This window comes from Aythya fuligula, chromosome 6 (assembly GCF_009819795.1).
Source record: "Aythya fuligula isolate bAytFul2 chromosome 6, bAytFul2.pri, whole genome shotgun sequence".
Classification (NCBI taxonomy): domain Eukaryota; kingdom Metazoa; phylum Chordata; class Aves; order Anseriformes; family Anatidae; genus Aythya; species Aythya fuligula.
In genome coordinates, this window is record NC_045564.1 from 1,787,209 (window position 1) to 1,813,105 (window position 25,897).

Here is a 25,897-nt window from a genome sequence, read left to right on the forward strand (position 1 = left end):
ATTACCTGCCAAGTATTTAAGATTATATCTGTCAGGATGATGTCTTGACAACTACAGCGTTGAGGATACTGTAGAGCACAATTTATTTAAGCTGCTTGCTTTTAATCTGAACTTGCAGTTCTTCAGCATTGTCAATTTATATACAAGTGAATGTTATGGCAATCAGATACTGTATGTGCTGTCATGGACTAGGTCTCGTTATACCAAATGTTTTTTCTTTCTCTTAGAATTCCTGACCTAAATGACAGCATCGTTTAATAGTTAGACCTATGAACAATACATGTTCACAGCAGGCATAGGAGCTTTTGATACTTTATAGAAGAAAATGTGCTACAGTTAGTGAGCTTGACAACAACTGTGTTTAATATAAATTTATAAACTACAGAATGAAAGCTAGCCTGATTGTTTTGTGTTTTGTTTTTAAATAAAAAATAGGCATCTCAAAGTAATGAAGAAACCATTTAAGCCTGTATATTTTCTTGGTCTTGTCATATAAGCCACTTAGTGGTATTTTTTCAAGACTAGTTATGCAAAAAGACATCTGAACTCCTCTCTCTGAATATGCATTTGTTTACTTGGGAGTTACCTGAAAAGCCATCTGTCAGAGTCATTGGTCCATCTTGTGGGGTTAACCTGCTGTCACTATGGAAGTTGTTTGTTTGTTGTTTTTTTTTCCTTTGAAAGGTAGCACAGGATCCTGGGTATGCTACAGAATGTGTACTCCTGATGGAAGGTGTAATTTTATGTAAACCTTTTGTTTGCTCTAACAACACAGACTTCCAGTAATAGTGAGCTGATAGTTTCATTGCTGAGAATGTCATGATAGCTCAGATGATGCCTCCTATAAAATATCATAGTGGGTTAGTTATACATAAGTATACCTATTATTAAGCCTCATACCATGGTACCTCACAGAATCACAGAATCACAGAATTTTCTAGGTTGGAAGATGGTATGGACCTCATACCATTTTCCTGTTTTTGGTGTTAAACTTAAGCACTGTGTGTGTCATGTCCTTTGTGACAGATACGTTGGTCCTGAGAGTGGTAAAAGTCGAGGCATGCCCATTCCTTCTGTTTTTTTTTTTTTTTTTTTTTTTTTTTAAAAGCTGTGATAAGTTACCTGCTTACTTGGATCATGCTGAACTTTTGCATTGCATGGTTTGGTGGGAGATCCATTTCTGGTTTTCCTCATGGTAATGGAATATTACACCGGGAATTTCAGCTCATCTTATTTTTGGTTAAGCAGTTAATATTGTGTTCATTTCAGCTAGAGGTAAAAAAGCAAGGTCTGATTTAGTACTCAGAAACACTTCCTTACACCAGGTGAGATAGCCTGTGTAGTGCAAGAATGTGTGTCTGGTGGGGTCAAGTCTTGCAATTGGTGCAGAAAAACTGAACCTGCTGTTCAGATCATAATAGAGCTGGAAAATGGCATAAAACAAATGAAACTGTGGAAGTGCTACAGAACACTGTTATAATTAGTTTTATTATAGCTGAATTGTGGGCAAATCATATTTTCTGTAAAACATACTAAAACAGTGATTAGCAATATAAACAATGTTATCTGTAGTCCATGATGTAGTGGAAAGATACATACAGGAAGAGGAAGACCTTTTTGTTGGTAAGTAGTGTTCTTAACAAGAAATCAATGCCTGTTAGGAGTCAAGTAGAGCACAGTGATACGTGCAGAGTTCCTGCAACCCTGCCTGCTTGGCTTCTCCTTCCCACCAGGACCGGCCCCTTCTTGCTTCCAGAGCAACCCTCCTAAAGCAGGAGGATGCAGGTTGGGCTGGAGTTAACCCAGTGTGTCTTCAATGCCCTCATAATTTTACTACCAGCTGTCACTGCTTGTGTATCCTTACGAAGCTGTGGGAGTAATGATACCGTGCTTGGTGGGGAGGTGAGAGAGCTGAGAGCTTTCTGGTGAGAAAAGCTTGTCCCTGAAAACGATGGTGAATCACGACTGCGGCGATGAGGACGGGAAACGGGCCGGGCGGGGAGCAGTGCAACTTCCTGACACAGTCTGTTCCCTCACGAGGCTGCTGAGGCCCATGGGGATGCCAAATGTCAACGTCACCATGGTTTCTGTATGGCTTTATTGGCTTGACTGCTTTTATATGCTAGGCATGGGAATTTTGCAACAGAGTAAGTCCTTCAGTATCAATTGCACCCAGCGTTTGTTCTGATTGTGCTTTTGTTTGCTGATCATCATGGGAAGTATTTGAAAGCTCGTGATAATGCTTAAAGCAATAGCAGAAGGACTTTTGACTTGTTTAGTGGTTTCCTCATGGACTGCACATTCTAGTCTGGCCACTGCAGCTTCAGAAATATTTTCAGTCCCATAGCTTCTAGTTCTGCTTGCAGACAACTGTTCAGGTGCTAAAAGCTGCTTTACATATTTCATCTGCCCACAGGTGTACAAGTTTGTTATCAGCTTATTTTGTTTAACAGGTCTGATGACTTCCTATTTTATCACTAATATAAAGTTTTTTGGATGAGGCTTTTTTAGCACACTGTGTGTAATCTCTGGGAGTGAGTGCACTGCCTACGTGGAGAACCGTTTGACTTTCAGTATAGCTCCATTGATGTTTTTATGTTAGATTATTCAGCTGGATGCACATCTCTGTCTGGAGAGAAATTTGTCTGTCAGCTGAAGGAACTATTCTGTGGATATAGCAATTTAGACGTTAATACATGAGAAGCCTTTTATTTTGAGGTAATTTTTTTTACCTAGTCAGAGATTTCTGTAGAAACCAAACCTGAATACATGTGTAGTATAAGCATAGCTTTTAGATGACACTTGTATTTATATCATTGATGTATTTTTCCATTTACAAAAATTCATTCATAGATCTGAAGGTTTTTGGTCTCATTGATCCCATTGCCTTTTTTATTGCATGGCCCACTTGTGAAAAGTGACAAAAGTTATGTCACCAGCTAGCTCATGCTTTCCTATATATATTACCAGTCCATACTGTTGATTTTATTTTATAAAAATGAAACCCACAAGAAAATAGTGTTTCCCTTTCAGTGATTTATTTTCTCTTTGGAAGATTCCAAGGACTAGTGTATTAACACCGTGTGGCATATATAATATTTTCCTAGAAATGGATGCTGTAGCTTTGTCCCCGGTAACAGGCAGTAATTGTTCTGATTCTTCCCATGCATGCCTCTATGCAGTTGCATAATCATCTTCAATTATGTATAAAGCAGATGAAAACTTCTATGGCATGTTATTTCTTTCTCCTCTTCAGATGGGAGTAGAAGGCACGGATGAAGGTGCTTCTGGAGCCCAGCACTCTCGGAAGTTAGTCAGCTTTACCCTATCAGGTAAAAAAGACAACACAAATATGATTTTTACAAATTATTTTTATAAAAAAAAAATAGATGTTCTAAAAATCTTTAAAAATAGAGCACGTTTCTTCCTTACCTTCCCTAGGAGCACACTCTAGTGGCTTGAAAGATATAATTTCTTTAGAACTTCTGTTTGAAAACAAGCCAGATTGACAAATCTCCAGGAATGAAAGAAATGGGTTTGATGAATCTCAGCATGAGAAATTTGCAAAAATTTCTAGTTTGTGCAATGAACAACAAAAAAAAAAAATTAGCCTCTAAATAAAATGCAAGCTGGTTCTGTCACTTTTAAGAAAGTAGTAACAAAGCACTGGCTGCAAGTAGTGGTTTAAAAAGAAAAAAAAATCTTTTTTTGTAACAGACTAAGCTGTCACTACAGTGAAATAGCTGAGGGATACAGTCTACCAGCTTCACTTGTTTTGATTAGCACTTTATTCCACAGGAAGTCGTGTGAGACTAGAGCATATTCAACTTCAGTGAAGACAGAAAAAAATGTTTCTGAATACTTAGGAGCTGACAATGAAAACATTTAAAGGCTGTAGGAGTAGAGCAGAAGGCAATATGCTTTGATCTGGTCTTGCAGTAGTTTATCAGTATTGCACTAATACATCGTAGAGTCACATAGAGAACTAGAAAGATAATTGTGTTTTGTGAAATCTGAAAAACCTGTTGTGTTTAATGGAATGTTACAACTTGGCTTGAGGAGTTTCCTAAATTTGTTTGAAAGGTATACTGACTGACAGGTCTGTCATGTACTTTCCAGAACGTTTTTGGTTGCTCATGTAGAATGTGGTGATCCTGCATTTTGTTGTCATCTGAATGTGCCTCTTTAACTTTATTGTATCTTTAATGGATTTTTAGTGTGCTTATCAGAGAATGTTCAAATATCCTGGGTTTTGCACGGTGTAGTGACAGATAATTGACTGGCATCTTTCCATTAAGATGCTAGAGAACTGTATGTTTGAAGCCAAGATGAACTACCTGGTCCTGGCTTCTCATGTGACTGTGTTAACAGACAAATATGTCTGTTATGTACTCTAAATGTAAGATTATGTTAAACCTTGAACTGAAATTGTGGCAAATCAAAGCTGAGCCATGATCCAGTGATGGCATTATTTCCTACGTTTCATGCTGTACTCCTTTGGAGGACAGCATTGTTTTCTTTGAAATATGTTTGTGAATTACTCCTTGTGCAGAAAAATAATTCTATTTTTGAGAATTTCTCTGTGTTATTTTAGACGTAGAAATTCACTTTTTCAAGGAGTTCTCAAAATGTTTGTGGGCGATAACCTTCTTTTTTGTTGACAGGTTTCTAGATACTACTTAGCAATAAGTTTCGAGCAGTGGGAAAAAATAATGTTTTGTTTTTTTTTTTACTTACTGAAAAAAGAAATGACATGAAATGATCAACTCTCACAACCACAATACCAAACCTGTTGCGTAAGCTCTTGCCATCACTAATAAATTGTTTGGATTATGGACTCCCCGTCTGAAAACAGTCAGTTGATTCTTTGCATTCAGATAAATGCATTTCAGATTGTCGAATATCTCATGGTGGGAAGAGATGTTTTCTAGTGATCTCTAAAATGAATAAAGAATACTTAAGAGAACCACTTGGCTATATCCTCCTCACTAGGTATCGTTAATAAATCATGATTCTATCTCCTATGCATCATTAGTGGCATTGTATGATTTATTACCATATTATACTAGTAAATCAATGTGAAAAAATATTATTAATGGAGTAGAAGAATCTTCTGCCACATGCCTGAAGTTCTTACAGGTTTGTAATCTGTGCTTGTGCAGACTGATATAGATAAAAATTTTGTGGATATGCTTCTATTTTTTTATTTTTTTTTTTAAGGCTGTAGAGGAATTGCTTTGCATTTGCATTGTTAACGTGTCTTAGGCTTTTCCTCCCTTTTGTAGCTGGTGGAATACCATATGCCATTGCACGCAGAGGATCTTTCTTAGAAATTTGGTTGTGGTCTCTCCTGTAGAGGGAGTTTCCAAACAGCTTTAGTGCAAAGATTGTGAGAGCAATATATATGCTTGCTGTAGTTGCATATACAAAGTTGTTGCTTTTAAAGGCCGTTACCCTATATTTCATAGTATTTTACTATACAGCTTAATTTTGAACTCTAGGCAGGACTTTTTTTTTTTTTTTTTTTTTTTTTTAACTGACTCTGAAGATGTAGTATTTAGTTTCAGTGCAGTGAATTTTGCCAGCATGTATAAATTGCTCATCTAAGTATGTATGTGCCAATTGCATTAGGGTCATGAAGACTGTGTGCAGCATATTGCAGAACCTAATGGAGAGAGGCACTAAAATCTTATGCTTCAGCAAACCTAAACAGACAAATATTTTACAGTTAAGTTTAAAATCTAATATTGTATCACAAATGCCCTCTTTATGTTCTCGATGAAGCTTATACTCTTGTTGAAGTGCATAGGTATAAGATGTGCATCTGAGGAAATTCTTGTTTATTGTTGAAAGTTGGCACGGGCTGCGATACTGAGACTTCCCTAGCAAAAAAGCATTTCCAGAAAACCTTGCATCCTTTTAAATGGGATAGCTTATCTTCTCCTAAGTTGGGATAAAGTGTGCATCATAGGCCAGAGCAACCTCGGTGATGAATATTTAAAGTCATATTTCTCAAAGTCTCAGCTTTGGGAGAGCTTGAGTTCACTACATTACCTCCCATAACCTTAGCTATTCTCCTCAAGCAGCAAAAGCGCAAGTACTGTATGGTGGGGTTTTTTGTTTGTTTGTTTCAGGGTGGAAAATACCTTGCTGAGAAAAACATTTGTTGCTCTTTTTAATGTTCATGCTGTAATTTTGTATTACACATCACTACTTTTCCTCCCTGTGTTCTCTTAGGAAAACACTTGACTTGCTGCTTCAGCTATCTTCTGTACATTGGATCCAGTTACTCTAGTAGCAACTTTAAGTTGCTTTAGTGGTTTATGGTGACTTGATTTCCTGGGTAATATTTTAGGAATGCACTACTTTGTGAACTAACTTTAATTTACTCTGTTCCTTTTTCCTTCCTTGTTTTGTTTTAAAGATATTAGAGCAGTTGGGCTTAAAAAAGGCATGTTCTTCAACCCTGATCCTTACCTAAAGATGTCCATTCAGCCAGGCAAGAAAAGTACATTTCCTACATTTGCTCATCATGGTCAGGAAAGAAGGTCGACCATCATCAGTAACACAACTAACCCTGTTTGGCACAGAGAGGTAACGTATGCCTTTTGAGAGCTCTTTGCAAGCTGATACAGTATACTAGGCTTGTATTTTCTCTTTATGCATTAGTCCTTACTCTGTGAAGGCTGGGAGCTTATTCAGTAGCTAGCTATTTAAACTGACACCAAAATTGTAGTAATTTTAGGAACCCTGTTGTTGGAAAGAAACAGCTATCATCTGCATATTTGTGCCATGTGTTTAAGCTGCAGTGCTGGGAGGTTTTCATTTGCTTCTCTGCTGAAAGAGTTGGAATCACTCAACAGCCCTGTAGATCCCTTGAAATTGCAAAAAATAAATTAATTAAAATGGATTATATGTTGTGGGAAAACCCTTTAAGAAAAGGTACAATAAGAGAGCGTTTATGCTTAGTGATGGCGATGACTGCTCATTTGGAAATGATATCCCCATTGTGCACAGCAGGTGGCAAGCGTTCATTTTTGCCAGGCAGAGTGGATGCTCTTTGGTATATCCTTTCTATGTGCTGCTGTGGAAGGGAAACCCCGTGGAGGGAGGCATTACAGCACCACGTAGCAAAGGAAAACAAGTGCAGTTTATTAGAAGCCGGTTTTCTAGATTGGTTTATACCAGGTAAGTTATGCAGGTCTTAAAGAAGGAACTTGAACTGCTCAGTCCCACGACTGTCTTTGAGCACAGAAGAGCAAGGCAGTGTCTTTGAAGATTAATATTTACATGGGAAACTGTGAACATTATTCATAACCCTTTGGGACCACGTAGCAGCATTCTTAATCTGTGCCTGTTTTCTATTGAGCAAATGCCTACGCTCTTTTTGAATGTTAATATGTTCTTTAGGAAGATCAGAAGATTGAGTGGGCTTTGGAAAATGTTTCCACAAGTTACAGTCAAACAAGCAGTAACGCAGAAGAGAGCGGTGTGAACATTAGCACTGCCCAGGGGTGCTTGGTTGTGGGAAATACTGTAGATTTGTGGAAGACTTAAAATCTTAGAAGTATATGAGTTTTAATCTCTAAACTGATTCTTCATCTTTCTATCTGTCCATTTCTTTATTCAGTAGATGGGAAGAAAACCTATTATGATTTTTCCTTTTTTTTTTCACCTCCAGTTCTCCTTGTTTTCTGAAGCTTATTAGAAAAGTGATAATGTTCACTGGTGCACACATTGTATTGGCTTGCTTTAACTGCTGCATCTGCCCTCTAGCAATGCTCTGATGATACCAGCTTATGATCCCATTATCTATGCTGTCCTAGTGGTGCAGAATGGATCCTGTTTTGCATCTGAAAAATAATTTGCGATTTTCTATTATACTGAGAAACAAATTTTAAGTTATTTTTATCCCAGGAACCCAGCTCTACCCAGCATGAGGGAGTTTTTTTTTAATTCCTGGCTCAATTTAATTGCTGGTTTTGAATACTTTTAGCCAATATCTATAGCTGAGCTGAGTTGTTCCTTCTTTTGTTCCTTGTTCAGTACCTTGTCATCTTTTTAGCTAGATGCACATTAGCCAGTTTTCTCAGAGGTCTTAAAGATGGCAGACAGTAAAAGTGTAACCAGATGACTTTGGCTTTTCTGTAGATTTTACCCATACTTTTTTGTTTGTTTGATATCTTAGAATCTAGAGGAAAAAATATCTTTGGTTTCTAAGTCTGTTTTCCTAAGGGAATTTGTCATCACATTGTGTGTAAGTGTGCTTCCCTGCCGACATGCCTGCTCAAATATGTGCCCTGTACCTCTGTTGAATCTTTTGGCCATCTTCAGCCAGACTTAGCAGAGCAGCACAGATGCCAAATATGAAGTATTCATAAATTCATGAAAATTGATGCTAGGCTGACGAGAGGGACTGTGACGCTGTTTCCACCCACAAGGGAAGGTGGAAAGATGATCTTACAAGACATCACAAAACCTTTTATAAATTAGCGTCATTTTGTATGAAGGCCTCAAGTGCAGGAAAAGCTTCTGTTGGAACTTACTGGGAAGATTTATGAACTTTGGTGCAAAAATCTATGGAAAATTCTCCTCCTTTAGTTTCAGTGCTCATGAAAATACTGCCTGTGCATTGTCCTTCCAATGTCATGCATACAAAAAATTACAACAAAACGTGGTGTTGGAAGGGAAGTTCACTAAGCACAGTCTAGACAGAGGCACTCTTCCTTTCTTCTACATTGATTCTGCTACTCTCCTGTAGCATGACTGAGTAAAGTGAGGATTCCTTCTCTTTGTGCTTTCTAGTATCCAAATTGAAGCAAGCAGAAGTATACATTGCTTTCTCCTTTCTGATGTGGACCATGAAAGTGCTTTCATCTAGTGCAGCTTCTTACCAAACAAGTATTTTCAAGGAATGGTAAAAAGATAGGGGTTTTCTGAGAGGCCAAACTCAGTACTTAATAATGACACTGACATTGTTTTGCAATACGAAAACTGCTGTAGTCATCAATCATTGCTTTTAGAGTTCACTGCCAGCTAGTAGTAATTATGCACATGCCTTCTGAATGAAGATATATTGATATAGTGTCAAATATGTTCTTTCCTTCCAGAAATATTCTTTTGTTGCGCTTCTAACAGATGTCTTGGAAATTGAGGTTAAAGACAAATTTGCCAAGAGTCGTCCAATCATCAAGCGCTTTCTTGGGAAGCTAACCATACCAGTCCAGAGACTGTTGGAGAGACATGCAATTGGGTAATTAATACATTCTTAATGCTAACTTTCATTTATCAGGGAGATCCAACATCTAGGATACCAGCACAGAGCAGCTTTTCTGGCTTAGTGGCACAGGCACAATTTGTACTGTAACTGTAGCAAGAAATTAAAGTTGAATTTGAATAGCCTTATTGCCCAATTGGAATATGGTGGTGTTTCTAACCCCATTCTGAATACACATACATCTTCTTATATATGTTTGTAATTTGTTTCCAACTTAGTGTCTTTATGCAAAAAATCATCACCCTCCTAAAAAATGTTACCCTATGGCTAGCTAATCAAGAAGCAAACTGTTATCACAATGCTGTATGATCGTGTGCAAATTTTTTAGAACAAGCAAATTCTATTTTATCACTTTTACATCTCTTTTATTTTTATTTGTCAGTTTCAAAGAGAGATTTAATATCTGTTCAGGTAATTGACCAGAACTGCAAGGCTATGACTCCTTATTTTTTCAGAGTGCTGGTGTACTACCAGATTAAAATGGCCTTATGCTATGAATAGAGAACTAATGGAACTCAAAATTAATCTATTGTGTTATTTTTAGATGTTCTGTTCATTTTTTGTAGCAACCTGTTATGGTTTAAAGAAGCAAGTAACATAAATTTTTAAGACGTTTTGTACTTCAAGATGATTACTGGATTGCATATTGTAGTATAGTCAAATGGATGATCAAATTAGGCCATCAAACAGCCATATGCACTCAGAAAAGCCTGATACTTGGTACTTAGGCACTGTGATACAGTGCAGGTATAAAACAAATGTCTGGAGGTCTGCAAGAGATGTAACTGTGAATGAAAAATTGTAATTTTACCTGTAAGAGGAAGCAGTCGTTGTAGGGTATGCTATTATGTCTAAATATTTTGACATTTGTATATTTTATTTGACAAATTAGAAAAAGTAATTCCTCAAAAGACAATGGGAGGAACTGAATTATTCAAATGTGTTTTGTATAGAATCTAACTCAAAGATAATGACTTTCCATTAACTTAAGAGGCATTGGATGAGGCCTACGAAGAATGATGGTGAAAGAAAATCTGTATATTCTTGCCTGAAAGTTTAAGGGCATGGCAGTATCATCAATCTTTCACACAAAAAGCAGGACATAAACAGCTGGCCTCCTTTTTCACAGATACTCTCATCAAAGTAACATGTTGCATAAATGGAGAAAAGCAAACTCAAATTGAAAGGAGTTTTCAGCTTTAAGTTTCCAAAGTGGTGGTTACACTGGTAAGTAATGTAAGAACAAAGTTGTAAGAGTAGCTTAAAATTTCTTCTGATAAAGAATTGTATTAAAAAATAAATAAATAAAAAAGTAGGAAAAAAAAAAGCCTGCCCAAGAGCATACAACCTAACTTTACTAAGAATTGCTTCATCTCAACAAATTGTGATATCTTGGAGCAAGCAGCTTTTTCTAATAAATTTGCACACAGCTAGAGATACTCAGAAATAGCACAGTGATACAGACTGGCTTCAAAACCTAGATTACGATGTTCGTTTCCATGCTATATTCCAAAACTGCTCTGGGATTTCTATTGGTGTGAAAAATGAAACCTGACTTCTCTCGAAGACATTTCCTGTTTTCTTCTCTGTACTTCAGTTCTGTGTATTTGATATACCAAAGCTTTTTGGGATATGGAAGGCTGTATAATAAATATGTAGCAAAAACATAGGTAAGTATTCAGTTTTGTTTTGCCATGTTTCAGTTAGAACTGACATTAAATCAATCTTGCAGTTCTTTTTACCAGTTTATCTGTACTTTATTGCTCGTTTGTGCTTTTTGTGCTAGTATTTGATGCTATTGATTCATCTGAATCCAAAGCAGACGTTGTTAATGTTGTTGCTTTCTCTAATCTTGTAGTGCCTAGAGCATTGTAAACCGTATGTAAAAAGTGTGGAATTCACAGCTGGCAATCTTCTGAGGATGCCCCCAGGTCTAACTGAAGAATTGCAATTGGAGTACTGAGCAGTGAATCTGTGACACAGATTCAGGACGCAATATTGTGATGACTTGATGTTCTGTGGCCCATATACACTGTGGAGAGGTTGCTTTGCCTTAAGTCGTCCACTCGGGGCTTTTTTTTTGCTCAAAGCTGATACTTGGATGCGAACTGCTGCAGTTTATCTCAATAATTGCCTTATATTCTGTTTAGTCTGTCACTTAGTGTAGTAAGAATGCTCCCTGTAGAGGGAGAAATGTTTATTATACCAGTACAAATCTAATTGCATAAGTAGCAGCAATTTCCCATTAAGGTCTTCAGCAGCCCCTCCTCTCCCTTCAGCTGTGTCAGATGTGCTGAAAGTGACTGGGGCTGTAAATTCCGGCTGTTTGTAATAACGGGTAGCCTATGATCTTATCCTGTCTCAAGCTGACACAAGTACTTAATCAAGTCTGAGTCCTATTGAAGTCAGAAACACTTAAGAAAGTATTTCAGGCTTAATCTTAGCATTAAAAGCTTTTCTAAGTAATAATGTGTTTAGGCAGATGCAGAAGTGCTTTACTGAATGAGAAATAAAATGTGAAGAAACTATTAGGATTTTTTTTTTTACAGTAAAAACCACAAGGGGGCAGAAGGTCTTCAGAAATGAAAGGTTTTTGTTAATAATAAAACATATTTTCTGATGGAGAAATGAGAAGCTAAGGGAAAGCTTTCAGTTTGGTTTCTTTTGGAATTAAAAACAGATTTAGGGATATGTGAGAGTTCATAGGGCACAATCTGAATTTGAAAATGATAAATAGTAGTTTGTTAGGCTGTTTTGTGCATCAGTAATCAGTATCTTACACTATTGTTGGTATTAGTGCTTTCTCATACAAGCCATTCTATGTGGCTAATCTTAAAAGTGTAATAGAAGTTACCATCTCTCACACTGACTCTACCTGATAAGAACTTATGATACAAAATATTGGAAAAATAAAACCAGTCAAAATTTTGGGGGAAAAAAAAGCGTGCATGCACAAAACAAAACAAACAAACAAAACACACACACACACACAAAAACACTAAAGCCAACAGTCTATTTTTGTTTTTGCAGAGACCAGATTCTCAGTTATAATCTTGGCAGAAGGCTCCCAGCTGATCATGTAAGTGGCTATCTCCAGTTCAAAGTGGAAATCACATCTTCAGTTCATGAAGGTGAGACTTTGTCACTGATCTGAATCTCCAGATAGTTGTATAGAGAGAATTTCTATGTACTTATGTTTCTAACATTTTCTGTGAAAATTAACTCCCCCATTAGCTCCCCTCTACTGTAGGTTTTCCTAGTGGGATTCATATTTTAGGTATTTCAGATAAGGCTTTGGAGATAGTAATTCCAAAACACCTACGTTTATCCTATTATATTTCTTTTCATCCTATCGTTTTCCCATTTTATTAGATACATTTTAAATGAATGTGCTTATGATTTTCATTTTATGGGATTGATGAGGGAATCTAATTCTTTCTTTGCACTCTGACGTGTGCCTTGGCTACCTTTGGCTGAGATGAGCAGTTGCAAGTAAGGTTCTGCCTCTGTGTCCATGTTGATCACTATGTCCTATCCCCCTTTTACAGGACTGAGAATTACCTGTTACGGTTATACAGATACATGTGTCCATTAGGCATTTTTTTCATACCAAAACGTATTTAATATTTTGTGAACTTTGCTTAGGTAGATTCCCATTCTTTACAGTGGAAAAGTTTGTTAAATCTATTCAAACTAACTGTTGTGTATAGAATTGTGTATCAGTGCACAGTTTGTGATTGCTCATGTGATCTCAGGTGCGGGTTTACATGCTGTTTAGGACAGCTGGCATCAGTGACTGGTTTTGTATAAATCCTGCTTCTGGATATAAGAGAGATGCTGTAGAAAACCAGTTCCTTGTTTGTGAGGCTGGTTTTGCAGACAGTTTGTCAAGATGCTTGGCAATGCTTTGTCTTTTGAAAGCAAAATAGGAGTCCTTTAAAGTAATATTCCATGCTTGTGAAATTTTCTATGACCTATAAAATAGGATAGACTTATATAGAGAAAATTCTGTGATTGCTGTTATAATGATGTAGATGCCTGTATTGTTTTAATTGCATTTTCTTCACTTGCCTGATTGAAATAAGCCAACATCTTGAAAGATGTGATGTATCACTTCTGTGATGATGGGAAAATATAATGAACTGTCTGTGCATTACACGTTTCACATTCAGTTGTTGTGTCTCTGCAGATGCATCACCAGAAACAGTCGGCACTTTGCTAGGAGTGAACTCTGTAAATGGAGACCTGGGGAGCCCCTCTGATGATGAGGACATGCCAACAGGACATCACGATACATCCACAGTGTGTTCCAATGGTCCAGTCCTTGAGGAATCTTCTGGAGAAACAATCCAGAGACATATTTTAAGGACTAGTACAACTCTGGAAACAGACCAGGATGAGATAACCTCTGGTGCTTCAAGATCATCGCCTACAAGAGGTCGCCAGGACTCACTAAATGACTATCTGGATGCAATAGAACACAACGCTCATCCCAGACCTGGGACGTCTGCCTCTGGTGAACGTCCACGTGGAGCCTCCCCAAAACTGAGGAGTAGCTTCCCTACTGACACAAGACTTAATGCGATGCTTCACATTGACTCGGATGAAGAGGAACATGAGCTACATCAAGATCTGGGTTTTCCATCTTCCTTGGAAGATGATGGTGGTTTGGTAATGCTTAATGGTGCTGCAAGAAGTGTTGAAAGAGATGGTTTAAGTTGCTCATCAGATCAGGTAACACAGGGACCTGCAGAGAATGAAAATGTTTCAGCCTCTGAAGCTCCTTTGCCTTCAAATGATGACCAGCCAGAGAGTCTCCCAGAGCTTCCACCATCACAGTTAGCAGAAGGGGAAAGTCCCCAAGGTTCTCAAAGTGAAACACCAGCAGAGCAGGCTGGCAGTGAGTTGTATGCCGCTCAGGAGGCAGAGCAGCCTCCTAGCAGTACAGATGCAGGAGCTGCAGATGCCGCTGCTGGGAGCAGAAGGGGTGTTAGTGAAACAGAATCCATTGATCAAGGGTCTGAACCTTCCCAGCTGTCATCAGAAACCGAGCAGAGTGACCCTGCTCGCACGGAAAGTGTCAGTGAGGCTAGTACCCGACAGGAAGGGGAGAGCGATGTGGAAGGGGCAGACAGCTCTTGCAACGAAAATGCAACTGTGCGCCGTTCCTCAGTTGAAATGCGGTGTTCTTTTGAAAGTGCTAGGTTTCCTGAGACTCCCACCTTTTCTCCTCAGGAAGAGGAAGAGGGAGCTTGTGCCACTGATGTGGCTAGAACTCAGCCAGCTGCTGAAACACAAGACGCTGCAAGTACTTCGGGCTCTTTGCCTGCAGTACAGTTACCTCAGGAGGAAGTGCAGGAGGCTGAAGCAGGTGAATTACAAGACCAAGAGGAAGCAGAAGAAATCTGGCAAAGAAGAAGCCTGCAGGCGGCAGCTGCCAATAGCCAGTCTCAGGATGAAGAAACAGAAGGAGCCCAAGCAGCCTGTGAGGGTGCCACAGCACAAGTTGAAGGAGCTACTGGAGGTAACAACTGCAGGAGGCACTCTGATAAGTGACCTTTCTGCAGCCAGTAGAAATTAATTAAAAATGAACATCTGAAAGTAAAGATCTTCAATTATCAATGTCATTATCTTTCAAAGGTTTTCTTCTTGTGAGACTTAATTCTTTGTTTAAGAGACACTTGGGGTTTTTGATTCAACAAAAAAAAAAAAAAAAGAAAGAAAGAAATATACAAAACATGTTTATTTTGAAATAGGATATATTCTAATTCTTGAGAGAGTATTGAGAAGGAGTGTGAAGAAAAGAATTTCACAATATTACCCTGCTTGCTAGATAATTTTTTAGTCACATTTTAGGCTGATATCTTACCTTTTGCAGTTACTTATGTGTATGGACACATCCTAGCACAGTTGGAAGCATGGGAAAAGAGGAATGCATTACTCAAGACTGTAAAACTTTTCCCATATATAAAGTTATTTTAGCAGTTCAGGATTTCATATCTCACTAAAATCATGGAAAATAGAAATGTGTACATTGCAGATTTTTTTCAAGCACATTTCACAATGGATCATTCATTCTCTTTCTACAGAGATTGAAGTGGATCTAATTAAGTGGGTGCAATCAAATTGGATTTCTGGATGCATCTTTTTTTTGTAACATTTCAAAAGTTCAGAGCTCATTTCCCTATCTTTGAAGTCCATGATGTTCTGCATATGTTTGTGGTTAATCATATCTACCCTATTTATAAATAGGGTAAAATACAGTCTTGGTATAGCCCTGGTATAGCCTTGGTATAGCCCTGGTAAAATATAGTCTTGGTATTTTTTCAAATACTGTCAATACATTCTTTTACATAATTTTCTAGACATTTAAGACTCTCTGCTAGGTGTCAGATCGCACCATACTTTGCTAATCAATATTGCTGCAGCAAGGAAAGTCGGTGGACAGTTAGAGCAGGTTTCTGTGGTGGCCAGGTGGGTGTAGCTTTGCCCGTGTCCCTTGGTGGGATATAACTCAGGCACGTGCAACTGTTAGAGCCCTGGTTTTCATTGGTCACAAGTGGATGCATCGTGTCACAAGAGGTAACATTTTCAGGACCAGGACTGCAGAGTGTGCTAGAGAAATCACCCTGATCTGTAGACATGACTTATTTTGCCAGAAAGGCCAGGTGATTAATAGATATATCCTAAAATGTCGTAGTCCTGCAGAAGTTTTAGTGTGTCTTGTTCTCTTGAGAGGCAACTTTAGGGTTTCCCCACATTGACTGAAAAGTAATTTGTGGGCATTTTGTTTCTAGGTGCTCAAGCCAATGGCCATCAGCCCTTGAGGTCGCTGCCTTCGGTACGTCAGGATGTTAGCCGGTACCAGAGAGTGGACGAAGCTCTGCCGCCAAGTGAGGTTCTTCATACTTTAATTGGGGGTTAGGCTGCCAAGATCTCATTACTGAGATCTCATTATGTTTCATTTTTAAATGTGAGAACTGAGAACGAACAACTGAGAAGTTCTTAATGAGGAAGGATGATGATTAAGTCTAGTGCTGTTTCGAGAAAGGCATTGTGCTCAGTCTGCAAACTATGAGGATGTGTTATGATAATTATACCTGATGTATACAGACTTGCTAAGTGAAATTTGCAGAGAAATTAGGAAGGCATGATGCTGCCTTTTCAGCAGGCAGCGCACGTGAGTAGGGAGGTAAGGTGATATGCTATGTGACACGCTCTGAGGGAAAGATAGAAAGCACAGTGAAATCTATGAATATGTCATATATGGTGATGATTTGCAAAGAAATGTCTAACATCTTTCTCTGCTCATAGATTACATGAAAGGTGTCTGTGTTTTCCTTGCATTTTCTGAGGCTGTGTCAAGGCATCTGAATTAAAATAAATCTGGATATTGAGCAATTGTTGGATGAGCTAAATTGAATGAGAAATTGTCGTTTCTTTAATACATACAGAAAACACATTGCTCACAGTTTTTGGACTGATGCTCTTTTTTTAAACGTGGGCAGTGGTGATCTATTTAGTCTTAGATGCTTAAAGAAAGGAGAAAGGAGGGATGGAAAAAGCTACATGGCTAATGGGGAAACATTGCTTTAGAAAAGAAAATAATCAGACACAGTGAACTCAGTAGCAAAGCTCTGTGACTTTGAAGAAGCCAGGAATTCAGGTATTTAATGTGCAATTAATAGATTCCATTCCGCTGTGTGAAATGGGATTGCACTTGCTCTGTAATTGGATAGGATGGCTGTAAAGAGCCAGATAGCAGAACATGGATAGAATCATGTATTGGAATGCCAGGTGGTGAGAAGATTTTGCTCCCTGAGGATTTTGTTATAAGCAGTGCATATAACAAATTAGTCCTATGCACAGATCCCAAAGTTAATTAACTGCCACCTCAATAAAACAGAATTATTTTTCACAAAATTGTGCCTGGGAGACATATACTTCATTTGCATTTTTATCATTTTTCATGCTGAAGAAGACAGAGAACATTATGGGAGATAGGTGTAATAACTTAGAAATGCATAGATACAGCTTTTATAGCACCGTGGTTTATACATACATTGCTTTTTGTGTTTCAGAAGCAAACGATACAATAAGTACTTGGAAAAAACTATTAGAATGTTCATGGAAAAGGCTTGGTTGTGTGGAATTCTAAGATTTCTGACATTTGCCGGGATTTTACATTGTTGTACATGGGCATATATATACACACCAGTCCTTTAAAATCAAGGCTCAATGCCACGTTTATGTTAATCATTTGTCTGCTAATATGAATGAAATCCTAAATACTAATTGTTGCCTAGATTAATTTTCTTCGCCAAAGCTCTGCCCAGAACAGGTCTCTAGAACAGAATATGCCTAGTGTGTCTGCCTAGAACATGTAACATTTAGAACTCCTACATTCCTGGGGAAAAATCAACAAATATCAGCTTGAAGGCACAACCTTGATCAATTAAAATTTCACAATTTAGCAAGCTAAGTCCTTTGTAACATGTTTAACCAACAACAGTTTGACTAAAGGAAGATTTTTTTGTCCATCACAGCACTGATAGAAGTCCTTTACTTTAGAACACATTGCACAAGCATTCAGACTTGCTTATTTATGACGAACGCAGGCAAAGCTGCTCTTTCTGTCTCAAGACCACATTACAGAAACGGTGACTGTGTTGGAATTAGACATCACTACAAGAAAAATCTCAGCTGTTATACAGCATTTAAGGGTTTGAAATCTAGGTGGAATGGTGAAACATGTATTTTTATTTCATCAGAAAGATACTGCTTATTAATTTGAACTTTTCACAGAATCATCTCTTTCATCTCTTTCTTTTTTTTTTTTCTTTAGGGGAGAGAATCTTTTTCAGAGCATGCTGAAATGTTTGTTTTCTTTTTTGACATAGAAATTATTTTTTCTTTTTGTGGAGTAACTTTGAAATGCATTATATTTTGTATAGCAAGTACAGTGATGAATCCACAACCTTTGCATTGTTGCAATTTTGTTTATTTTGAACTTTTAATTTGCAATATAATACAAAATTCTGGATTTTGCTTATGGATTTGGAGAAAGATGACATCAACATACTTATTTTCTCCTGGAATTGTAAAAAAAAAAAAAAAAAAGTTAAACAGTTCTCTTTATTCTTATACTATGGTGTTTCTTATTATTTTCTGACTCCAAGTTTACTTTCCTACATAGCTCTTACTTACAGTAATAATACTCTAATCACTAGTAGGCTGTTCTGATTATGAACTGTAAAGACAGAAGAACAATTTGCATTGTGGCCAGCTAAAATACACAGCAGTCTTGCAGACACGATACATTCAGTTTATCTCAGAACTTTTTTTTAACCTCTTTGTGAGTCAACTCACACCCTACAGTGTAGCGCAGCGAGCTGCTTAGCTGCCTTCAGTTGTTGACAGAAGTCATAATACACATGTAGTAACAAAGCCTGAGGTTTTAAGGCTGTCAGTACTAAACAGTTTACAGTAGAATTTAGTTTTCCTTCTCTGCTGTCACGATTTTTCTATCCCCTCTTTCCTCGTGGAGCAGCGGTCATTTAGAATTGGTTCCCTGCCAATGCTTTTTTGAATGTTACTGCAGGGACTGATGTTTCCACCTCGACTTGAAATATAGAAAGTCTCTCCTAGAAACCTTCTGAGCTCTTAAAGATTGTTTTTCAGCTGATGACATGCTAAATGATTTGCACATTTTATGCAAAATCACGTGTATAATATGGACAGAGAAGAAATACTATATTCAGGTGATCTCATGCTGCTATCTTCTTTCTTTCAACCTGACTGGATGTTAGGTACTATTAATAAATGAAATGATTCCTATTTTTTAATAGTTAGGGATGTCATATTCTGGTCTTTTGTAACACTGGTTGCAGAGATCCAACAGACCATAATGATTAGTGCTGGACTTCTAATGTTTTCCATAGTTTCTGTAGCAAAACCAAAACTGGTACAGCATTATAGTTACTGCTTGCACAAGAAGTTGACAGTATTACTGTTACTACCACATGGGTAAAAGCAATGGCAGGTTTGCAAGGTTTTTGTTATTTAGGCCTTGGATTACTGAAGTAGTTTTCATCTCATCTTTATGTGCTTTTAGTTACATATGGATTCCATAGAACCTAAACTACTACAGGGAGTTTGACTTATGCAATACAGTCAGGGAAAAGCCGTATCTCTTAGCCTTTCAGTGAGAAAGTTCTGTGCTGAAGTCATCCTGTAATAGAGGAATGGAAACTTGGAACATTAGATTCAGTTACAAAGAGCTAAAATAAATACAGAAATAAAACTGAACACCTCCATAGTTCACAGTATTTTATTGCTACTTAGACTGGGAAGCTCGAATTGACAGCCATGGACGAATTTTTTATGTGGACCATGTGAACAGGACAACAACGTGGCAGCGACCCACAGCCCCCCCGGCCCCACAGATTCTGCAGCGGTCAAATTCCATACAGCAAATGGAACAGCTGAATCGCCGGTAAGAATTACCATCGTTGCTTGTGAATTGTGTGCTTACAAAACTGCATTCACTATGGTAAGACTGAACAATGAACAGTTGCTATTGCAGCTGGCTGTATGTATTTATTTGTATGTGACTGTTCTTTTTATGTCGCATGTGGGCTTCTAAGGCTTTCGTGTCCCACCTGTGTTCAACAGCTATGTGGATAAAAAAAAAAATTACCTGCTAATGGTTTTCAGAAATTCAAAAGGCTCCTGATGCTGAAATTAGAGAGATTAGTGCATGGTAACCTACAAGGCAGAAAAGAAGGGCAAGCCCGACTTCATTATTAGAGTCCCTCGGAACCAGAGGTGGATCACAGTTATCATATTCTATATATAAAGTATAGTTTTCTAACTGTAGGTACCAGAGCATCCGCAGAACAATGACTAATGACAGGCCTGAAGAGCATACAAATGCAGTGGATGGAGCTGGAGAGGAAACTGACTTTCACCATTCTAATGCAGGTAAAAAAAAAAAAAAAAAAGGATTTATTTCTTGCTAAATGGAGCATTCATCCTGTAGATGATTTATTTAGTGACATAAGGCAGAACATAATTTTTGCCCCTGAAAATCTGGGTTGCCGTTTGTTTTCATTGTTGTCTACTTTTGAAGATTATGGCTCACCCTGTTTGATGTGCTGAAGAGATGAATGTGAGATTCAGAGCCTTTTTCTGTCAGTGCCTGACTGGGTTAAAATATAGGCAAGACATTTGCAGAGAAAGAGCATAAAATATAGGACTAGAAAGGACTTTGAGCAGTCACCTGTTTCATTTCCTTGGTGAAGGTAGATAGGATGGGCTACACCTAACCCATCCTTGGCAAATTCCAACTAATGTGTCCTTACTGTATGCAATCAGTGGATACTCTGTAACATTGTGAAATAGACTATTCCTATCCTTGTTATATCTCTTAATTATTTTGTTGGTGCACTCAGGACTGTCTTCAGTTAGTCTGCAGCTCCTTAGGGATATTTCAGAAAACTAAATGTGGCTGTGGCTGTTGTACTGAAAAGACTGGAAACTTCCCATGTCTTACAGACAAAACTTCTTACACATAATTATTCCTTTTTTTTTTTTTTTATTCCTGAATGACACTAACCACCAATGTTCAGTCTTTGATCTGCAAAAATCACACCTGGACCTTTGTGTGCAGATCTTCAGCATGGAAGACTGATTATTTATCCTGTGTTTGTGCAGTTGATTATCCATATCTGCATATAGATCTTTTCACTTTTCTAATGTATCACTATGGTTTCTCAATCTTCTCCATCCCACGGTCCAGCTATTGCAGCATACTCCTAGTGGGAGTAAGTTCTGTCCTCCTTATTGAGTCATTAATAGAAGTAACGAATCGGACCAGATCCATACAGATCTCAATGGAACTTCATTTGGTGTATTTTTATTTTTTTTTTACTTAAATGGTAACTATTCTTCAGTACATTGTTGAAACTGCTCTATACCCCTGATTTTTCTCCCCCAACATGATTCTCATGATTCTGAGAGTATCAAGTAAATAGTGTTAAAGGCCTCTTAACATTCATAGGTTTGCCATGGGGACCTCGTTGCAATTTATATTTAAGGACGTGCTTGGGAACCCGAGTGATTAGAATTTATTTATTTTAAATGATTGTAAACTCAAGTTCTGATATTTTCAAGATAATCAGTGCTATATTAAAAACATTTCAGGTGCAATTATAACATGTAATAAGTCTGAAATAATTGTATACCCAGTGCTTTTCTTTCTTGTGTGAATCCATTTAATGTAGTTGTTTGCAGTAGTGTTTTGGTAATGATTATTAGTGGATGTCATTCACTTTGCTTTTAGATTTTCGAAGAGAGAATGTGCTGCCTCACTCTACCTCCAGATCCAGACTTACTTTATTGCTCCAGTCTCCCCCTGTGAAATTTCTTATCAGCCCAGAGTTCTTTACAGTGCTGCATTCTAACCCTGTGAGTATAGTTTGTACAGGTAAAAAAACCTTCCATAAATATGCGTTTATATACATGGATGTCTTGCATGCAAAGAGACTACTCAGTGTTTGACACTAAGGTACTGACAGTATTTAGGGAGGTGGGATACATTCAAATGCTCATATCATTCCTTGCAAATGGTGAGCTATCAGACATGGCTATAGTTGGTATTAGACCTACTACAATTTTTATTTTTGACTCAACTCTTCATCTTTTTTAGGATACCAAGCTCACTTGTTTATTTGAAACAATAGCTTTCTTATTGTGCTTTGCAGAGGGTGACAGACAATTCTCAGAATGAAAAGTGCAGCTTCTGTTTTAAGTTTTTTTTTTGCTGCTCGTGGGATTGTGTATACTCCCCAGATTGCCAGGTTTACATCAAAATGTATTAGAGATCATGCTGAACAAAAAGACAAAAAAACAATTTATGTTTTCTATTTTAACTGTTCTTCAGTAATTCTTCCTATATAGTTGTTTCAGTATTTTTCTTCCTTTGCATAATGGGGTGTATAGTGTAAACAGAAGTAATGGGATGAATAACTTATTGTCTGCCAGCACACTTGTTAGTAATCCAGTGTCGTGTTTTTTTTTTTAATTACTGGTTGGTGTTAATTTAATTTTGACATGTATGCATGCCTGAATGTGGCTGAATAATTCTGCTTGTTCTGTACTGCTTTACCTTCAATATTTGAAATAGGGCAGAAGTGAATAAGACATTTGACCAGGGAGTAGAGGTAGGAGCACAGAGTGATTTAGGCAACAGCACAGTGCAATTGGAGAACCTATGTTTTAGCTTCTGTCTATTGCTAATCCTGAAACAAAGACTTGATTTCTGTTTGTCTGGGATCTTGTTTTGGAGAAAAGGGTATTAATATTTTCCCTTTTATTTGAAGTTTTATATCTTAGTGCTCTCATTTTACTCTTCTATTTTAATTTTATTAGATACATTACACATGGGCATGCAATTAATGGGTTCTTCCCCCCATCTTTTTATATTTTTAAAATGTGTAGGTAGAAACAATATTTATATAAAGTTGTGAAAATTTCTACAAGGATATATGTGTCTATCTTGCAGAAAATCTTGCCAGCTTTATGACAGTGTTCTGTGGCTGCATTTGACTCTTACTCCAGAAATCAGAGAATATCTATGAAATCTCTAATTTTTAGCAATTAAGATTCTTCACCATTCCAGGGACAAGAGTGTGGTAAAAGGAATCCGAAATAGAGTATTTCACACTTTGCTGAAATCAGTCAATAACAGAAGTTCATACATATAAAGTAAAAAAAGAAATATTGAACACTTATTCCAAAACCGCAGAAAGATGACCATTTTTTTATTGTTGTGGCTTAGTTGGAAATTATTTTTAAGGGTTAAGATGATTTATTTATGGTGGAAATGTCTTTTTGTAGTAAAAAGAAATTTTATCTTTCAAAATTATGTACTTTTGTTAATGTGTTTTTCAGAGTGCCTACCGCATGTTTACAAATAACACGTGTTTGAAGCACATGATCACCAAAGTCCGGCGGGACACCCACCATTTTGAGCGCTACCAGCATAATCGTGATTTGGTTGGCTTCCTAAACATGTTTGCTAACAAACAGCTGGAGCTGCCAAGAGGTTGGGAAATGAAACATGACCATCAGGGCAAGGTAATTGTAATGTATATGTGGCTCTGCTGAATGTTTGATTTTTGGAGGTTTTAGTGTTAAGACTTACTTGGTTGCTCTTAACAAGAGCATAAATATACATAATTCTCCAAATGTAAAAGGTGCACATCCTTTTTTTCTTCTTTTGTAAAAAGTAGATTGTAACTTCTTATCTGTGCTGACAAAACATTATATGAAAGAAGGAGACTGGTAAGTGTGTATTAACTGCTACAAGGAAAAGTGGTAGAAAATGGTATAGTATTTTTACTGTGAAATAAGTTGGATATTAAAAATTTCTTTTGAAAATAATTATCTAGTGTGCAGCTCTGTGAACGTTGAAAAAAAAACAACAGTGAGTTTTGCCTGTGTACTCAGAAGAAAATTTAAATGTAAGCTTAATTTTTATCAGCTGATTTTGATTTAGTTATTGTTGAGGTATTTATATGAGCTTTTTTCTCTAACTGTCAGCTTCAGCATCTCAAGTGGAATTTATTAGCATTTATTATTTGGTCTTATTTTCTTTAATAGTTAACAATTTTCTTTGGTGAATCCTCCATCCAAATGCTAAGTAGCTCCAGTGTTCATCAGCTTCTGAGATATCAATGTACTCTCAAAAGCCCTCGGGATGCTCATTCTGTTGGCTGTGTTAACTGGGTAGAAACCGTGTTTAATGAGTTCCATTAAGTAACAGGGATCTTGAATGGTTGCAAATTCTACTGCTTTTCAAAACAGATGTTGCTTATGAAGTTCTAACAAAATATTTTAAAATCAAAGAAAAACAGACAAATTTTTACAATAGTAATGTAATTTTAATGTAAATTTAAACTAGTGCATTCTTGCTATCTAGAATATGATTTCCTTTGCAAAAGATATTAAGGTTAAAAATAGACTGATTAGCATGTGAGAAAGTGATAAGGCTTAGCATTTTGTATGAGATGTCCTAATTAGGACTACAGGCTCACTAAGCTTATCAGTTTATAACTTTATCAGTCTTCGTAGGCTTAGCTGTGACTGTCCATACAAATAATAGTCTTGATGCTTGAAAAGATTGCAGACAGCTCCTAAATTGAAGGCTAGAAAAAGTGCTTGAGGGTTGTTTTCTTCCTGGATTTATTGACTTGAGAAAATACTGTGTTTTCCCATTAGATAGGGATGTGCAATTATATTAACCTTCTCATTTGCACCTCTCTGTCTTTTCTGTTCTATGTCATCCTTTTCTGTTCAGTCCTTCAGAGGCCAGTTTTCTTCTGAAGAATACGGCCATTTCAATTTACTGCAGTAGGTGTTCCATAGAGAGAATTAGGCCTCTGGGTTTCTGGTGTGGTGTTTGGTAACAGTAATACTATGACAAACATTAATCAGCAAGAGGAAGCACTGAATAAATCCCCGCTGGGATTTCTTCACTTTGAATTATGCTCAGTATTGTTCATTCTCATTATGTTGGATTGTCTTTGTCACAGGCAGCACTTGTGGCCAGTAAGAAAGCTTATTCAGCAGTTGAGAGAGATGATGGCCAGTACATGGAGACCAGTGCTTTATGAAACAAAACCAAAACTCAATCTACTTTTATTAAAGTATAAGCTATAGAGAAGCAAATAGAAATTAGCCATGCCACAATATATAATTATGTCTCTTTTCCCTGCCTATTCTTTCTTGCTGAGATGAGGTTTTCCTTTATTTTTGCAAGTATATTGTAGTAAGAGGCTTGGTGCTCTTGCTCGCGAGGCACAGTGATTGTTCTGACCCTAATACAGCAGAGTTTATACACCCCGATGTCACTGCAGTTCTGGTGGCTTGTCCTCTTTGCAGGCTCTCTTCTATGCGCAGACAGGGACCTCCTACCTCTGAACTCCCTTCAAAGCTGCACAGCTAAGCCCAACTGCCCACTCTTCTTTGACTCCTCTGCCTATCCCCTTCAGAGGATAAAACCTGTTTGGCATACAGTTCTTCTGAAAGGGTCTGCTGTATCTCAGACAGAGTATCCGATCAGCATTATGGATCAGTCATCAGTCACTGGACACAGGGAGGCAGAGGGCTGCTGGGGAAGGCAGCAACAGGAAGCATCATCTAGGCCAGAGAAGACCCTGGGCTGAACCCAGTCTGAGCAACTATTCTGAAATTGTGTGCTGCCATGTGCATGTATACGTAAGCACCCCAGGGCATTTGTGCAATATGTGTAGGCAGATGGCAATATTTTAAAGACACCTGTAAATGTGTGTGCTTTTTAAATAGATCTCCACTAGATGTTAAAATAAATAGTAAGTTTATAGTAGGGTTGTTTTTTTCTTTCTTTCTGTGGTCAAATTGTGATTGGTTATTAATGTCCTGAATAGGAAGAAATAATTTAGGCATCTATCCATGTTTAATGGATTAAATGCAGTTTTGGCACACCAATCTTATGTCATTTTCTTCAAGCTTTATAGATTTATGAATTATAGCTAACAAGAGATATGAAAGGGATTTTTGGAAAAGAGACTGTGAGAT

General features: G+C 37.5%; 1 protein-coding gene across 3 annotated transcripts in view; it reads left to right on the forward strand.

The window, feature by feature from the left end:
• The window catches only part of HECW2 (HECT, C2 and WW domain containing E3 ubiquitin protein ligase 2), a 155,113-nt gene that overhangs the window by 92,646 nt on the left and 36,570 nt on the right, over positions 1–25,897 (forward strand). For all 3 annotated transcript variants that reach the window (XM_032189786.1, XM_032189787.1, XM_032189788.1), the window contains exons 5-14: positions 3,257–3,332; positions 6,425–6,594; positions 9,111–9,253; positions 12,308–12,408; positions 13,467–14,801; positions 16,075–16,170; positions 19,622–19,772; positions 20,157–20,260; positions 21,621–21,745; positions 23,231–23,416. In XM_032189786.1, the coding sequence (XP_032045677.1) occupies positions 3,257–3,332; positions 6,425–6,594; positions 9,111–9,253; positions 12,308–12,408; positions 13,467–14,801; positions 16,075–16,170; positions 19,622–19,772; positions 20,157–20,260; positions 21,621–21,745; positions 23,231–23,416 (2,487 nt within the window). The remainder of the gene's footprint in view (positions 1–3,256; positions 3,333–6,424; positions 6,595–9,110; positions 9,254–12,307; positions 12,409–13,466; positions 14,802–16,074; positions 16,171–19,621; positions 19,773–20,156; positions 20,261–21,620; positions 21,746–23,230; positions 23,417–25,897) is intronic.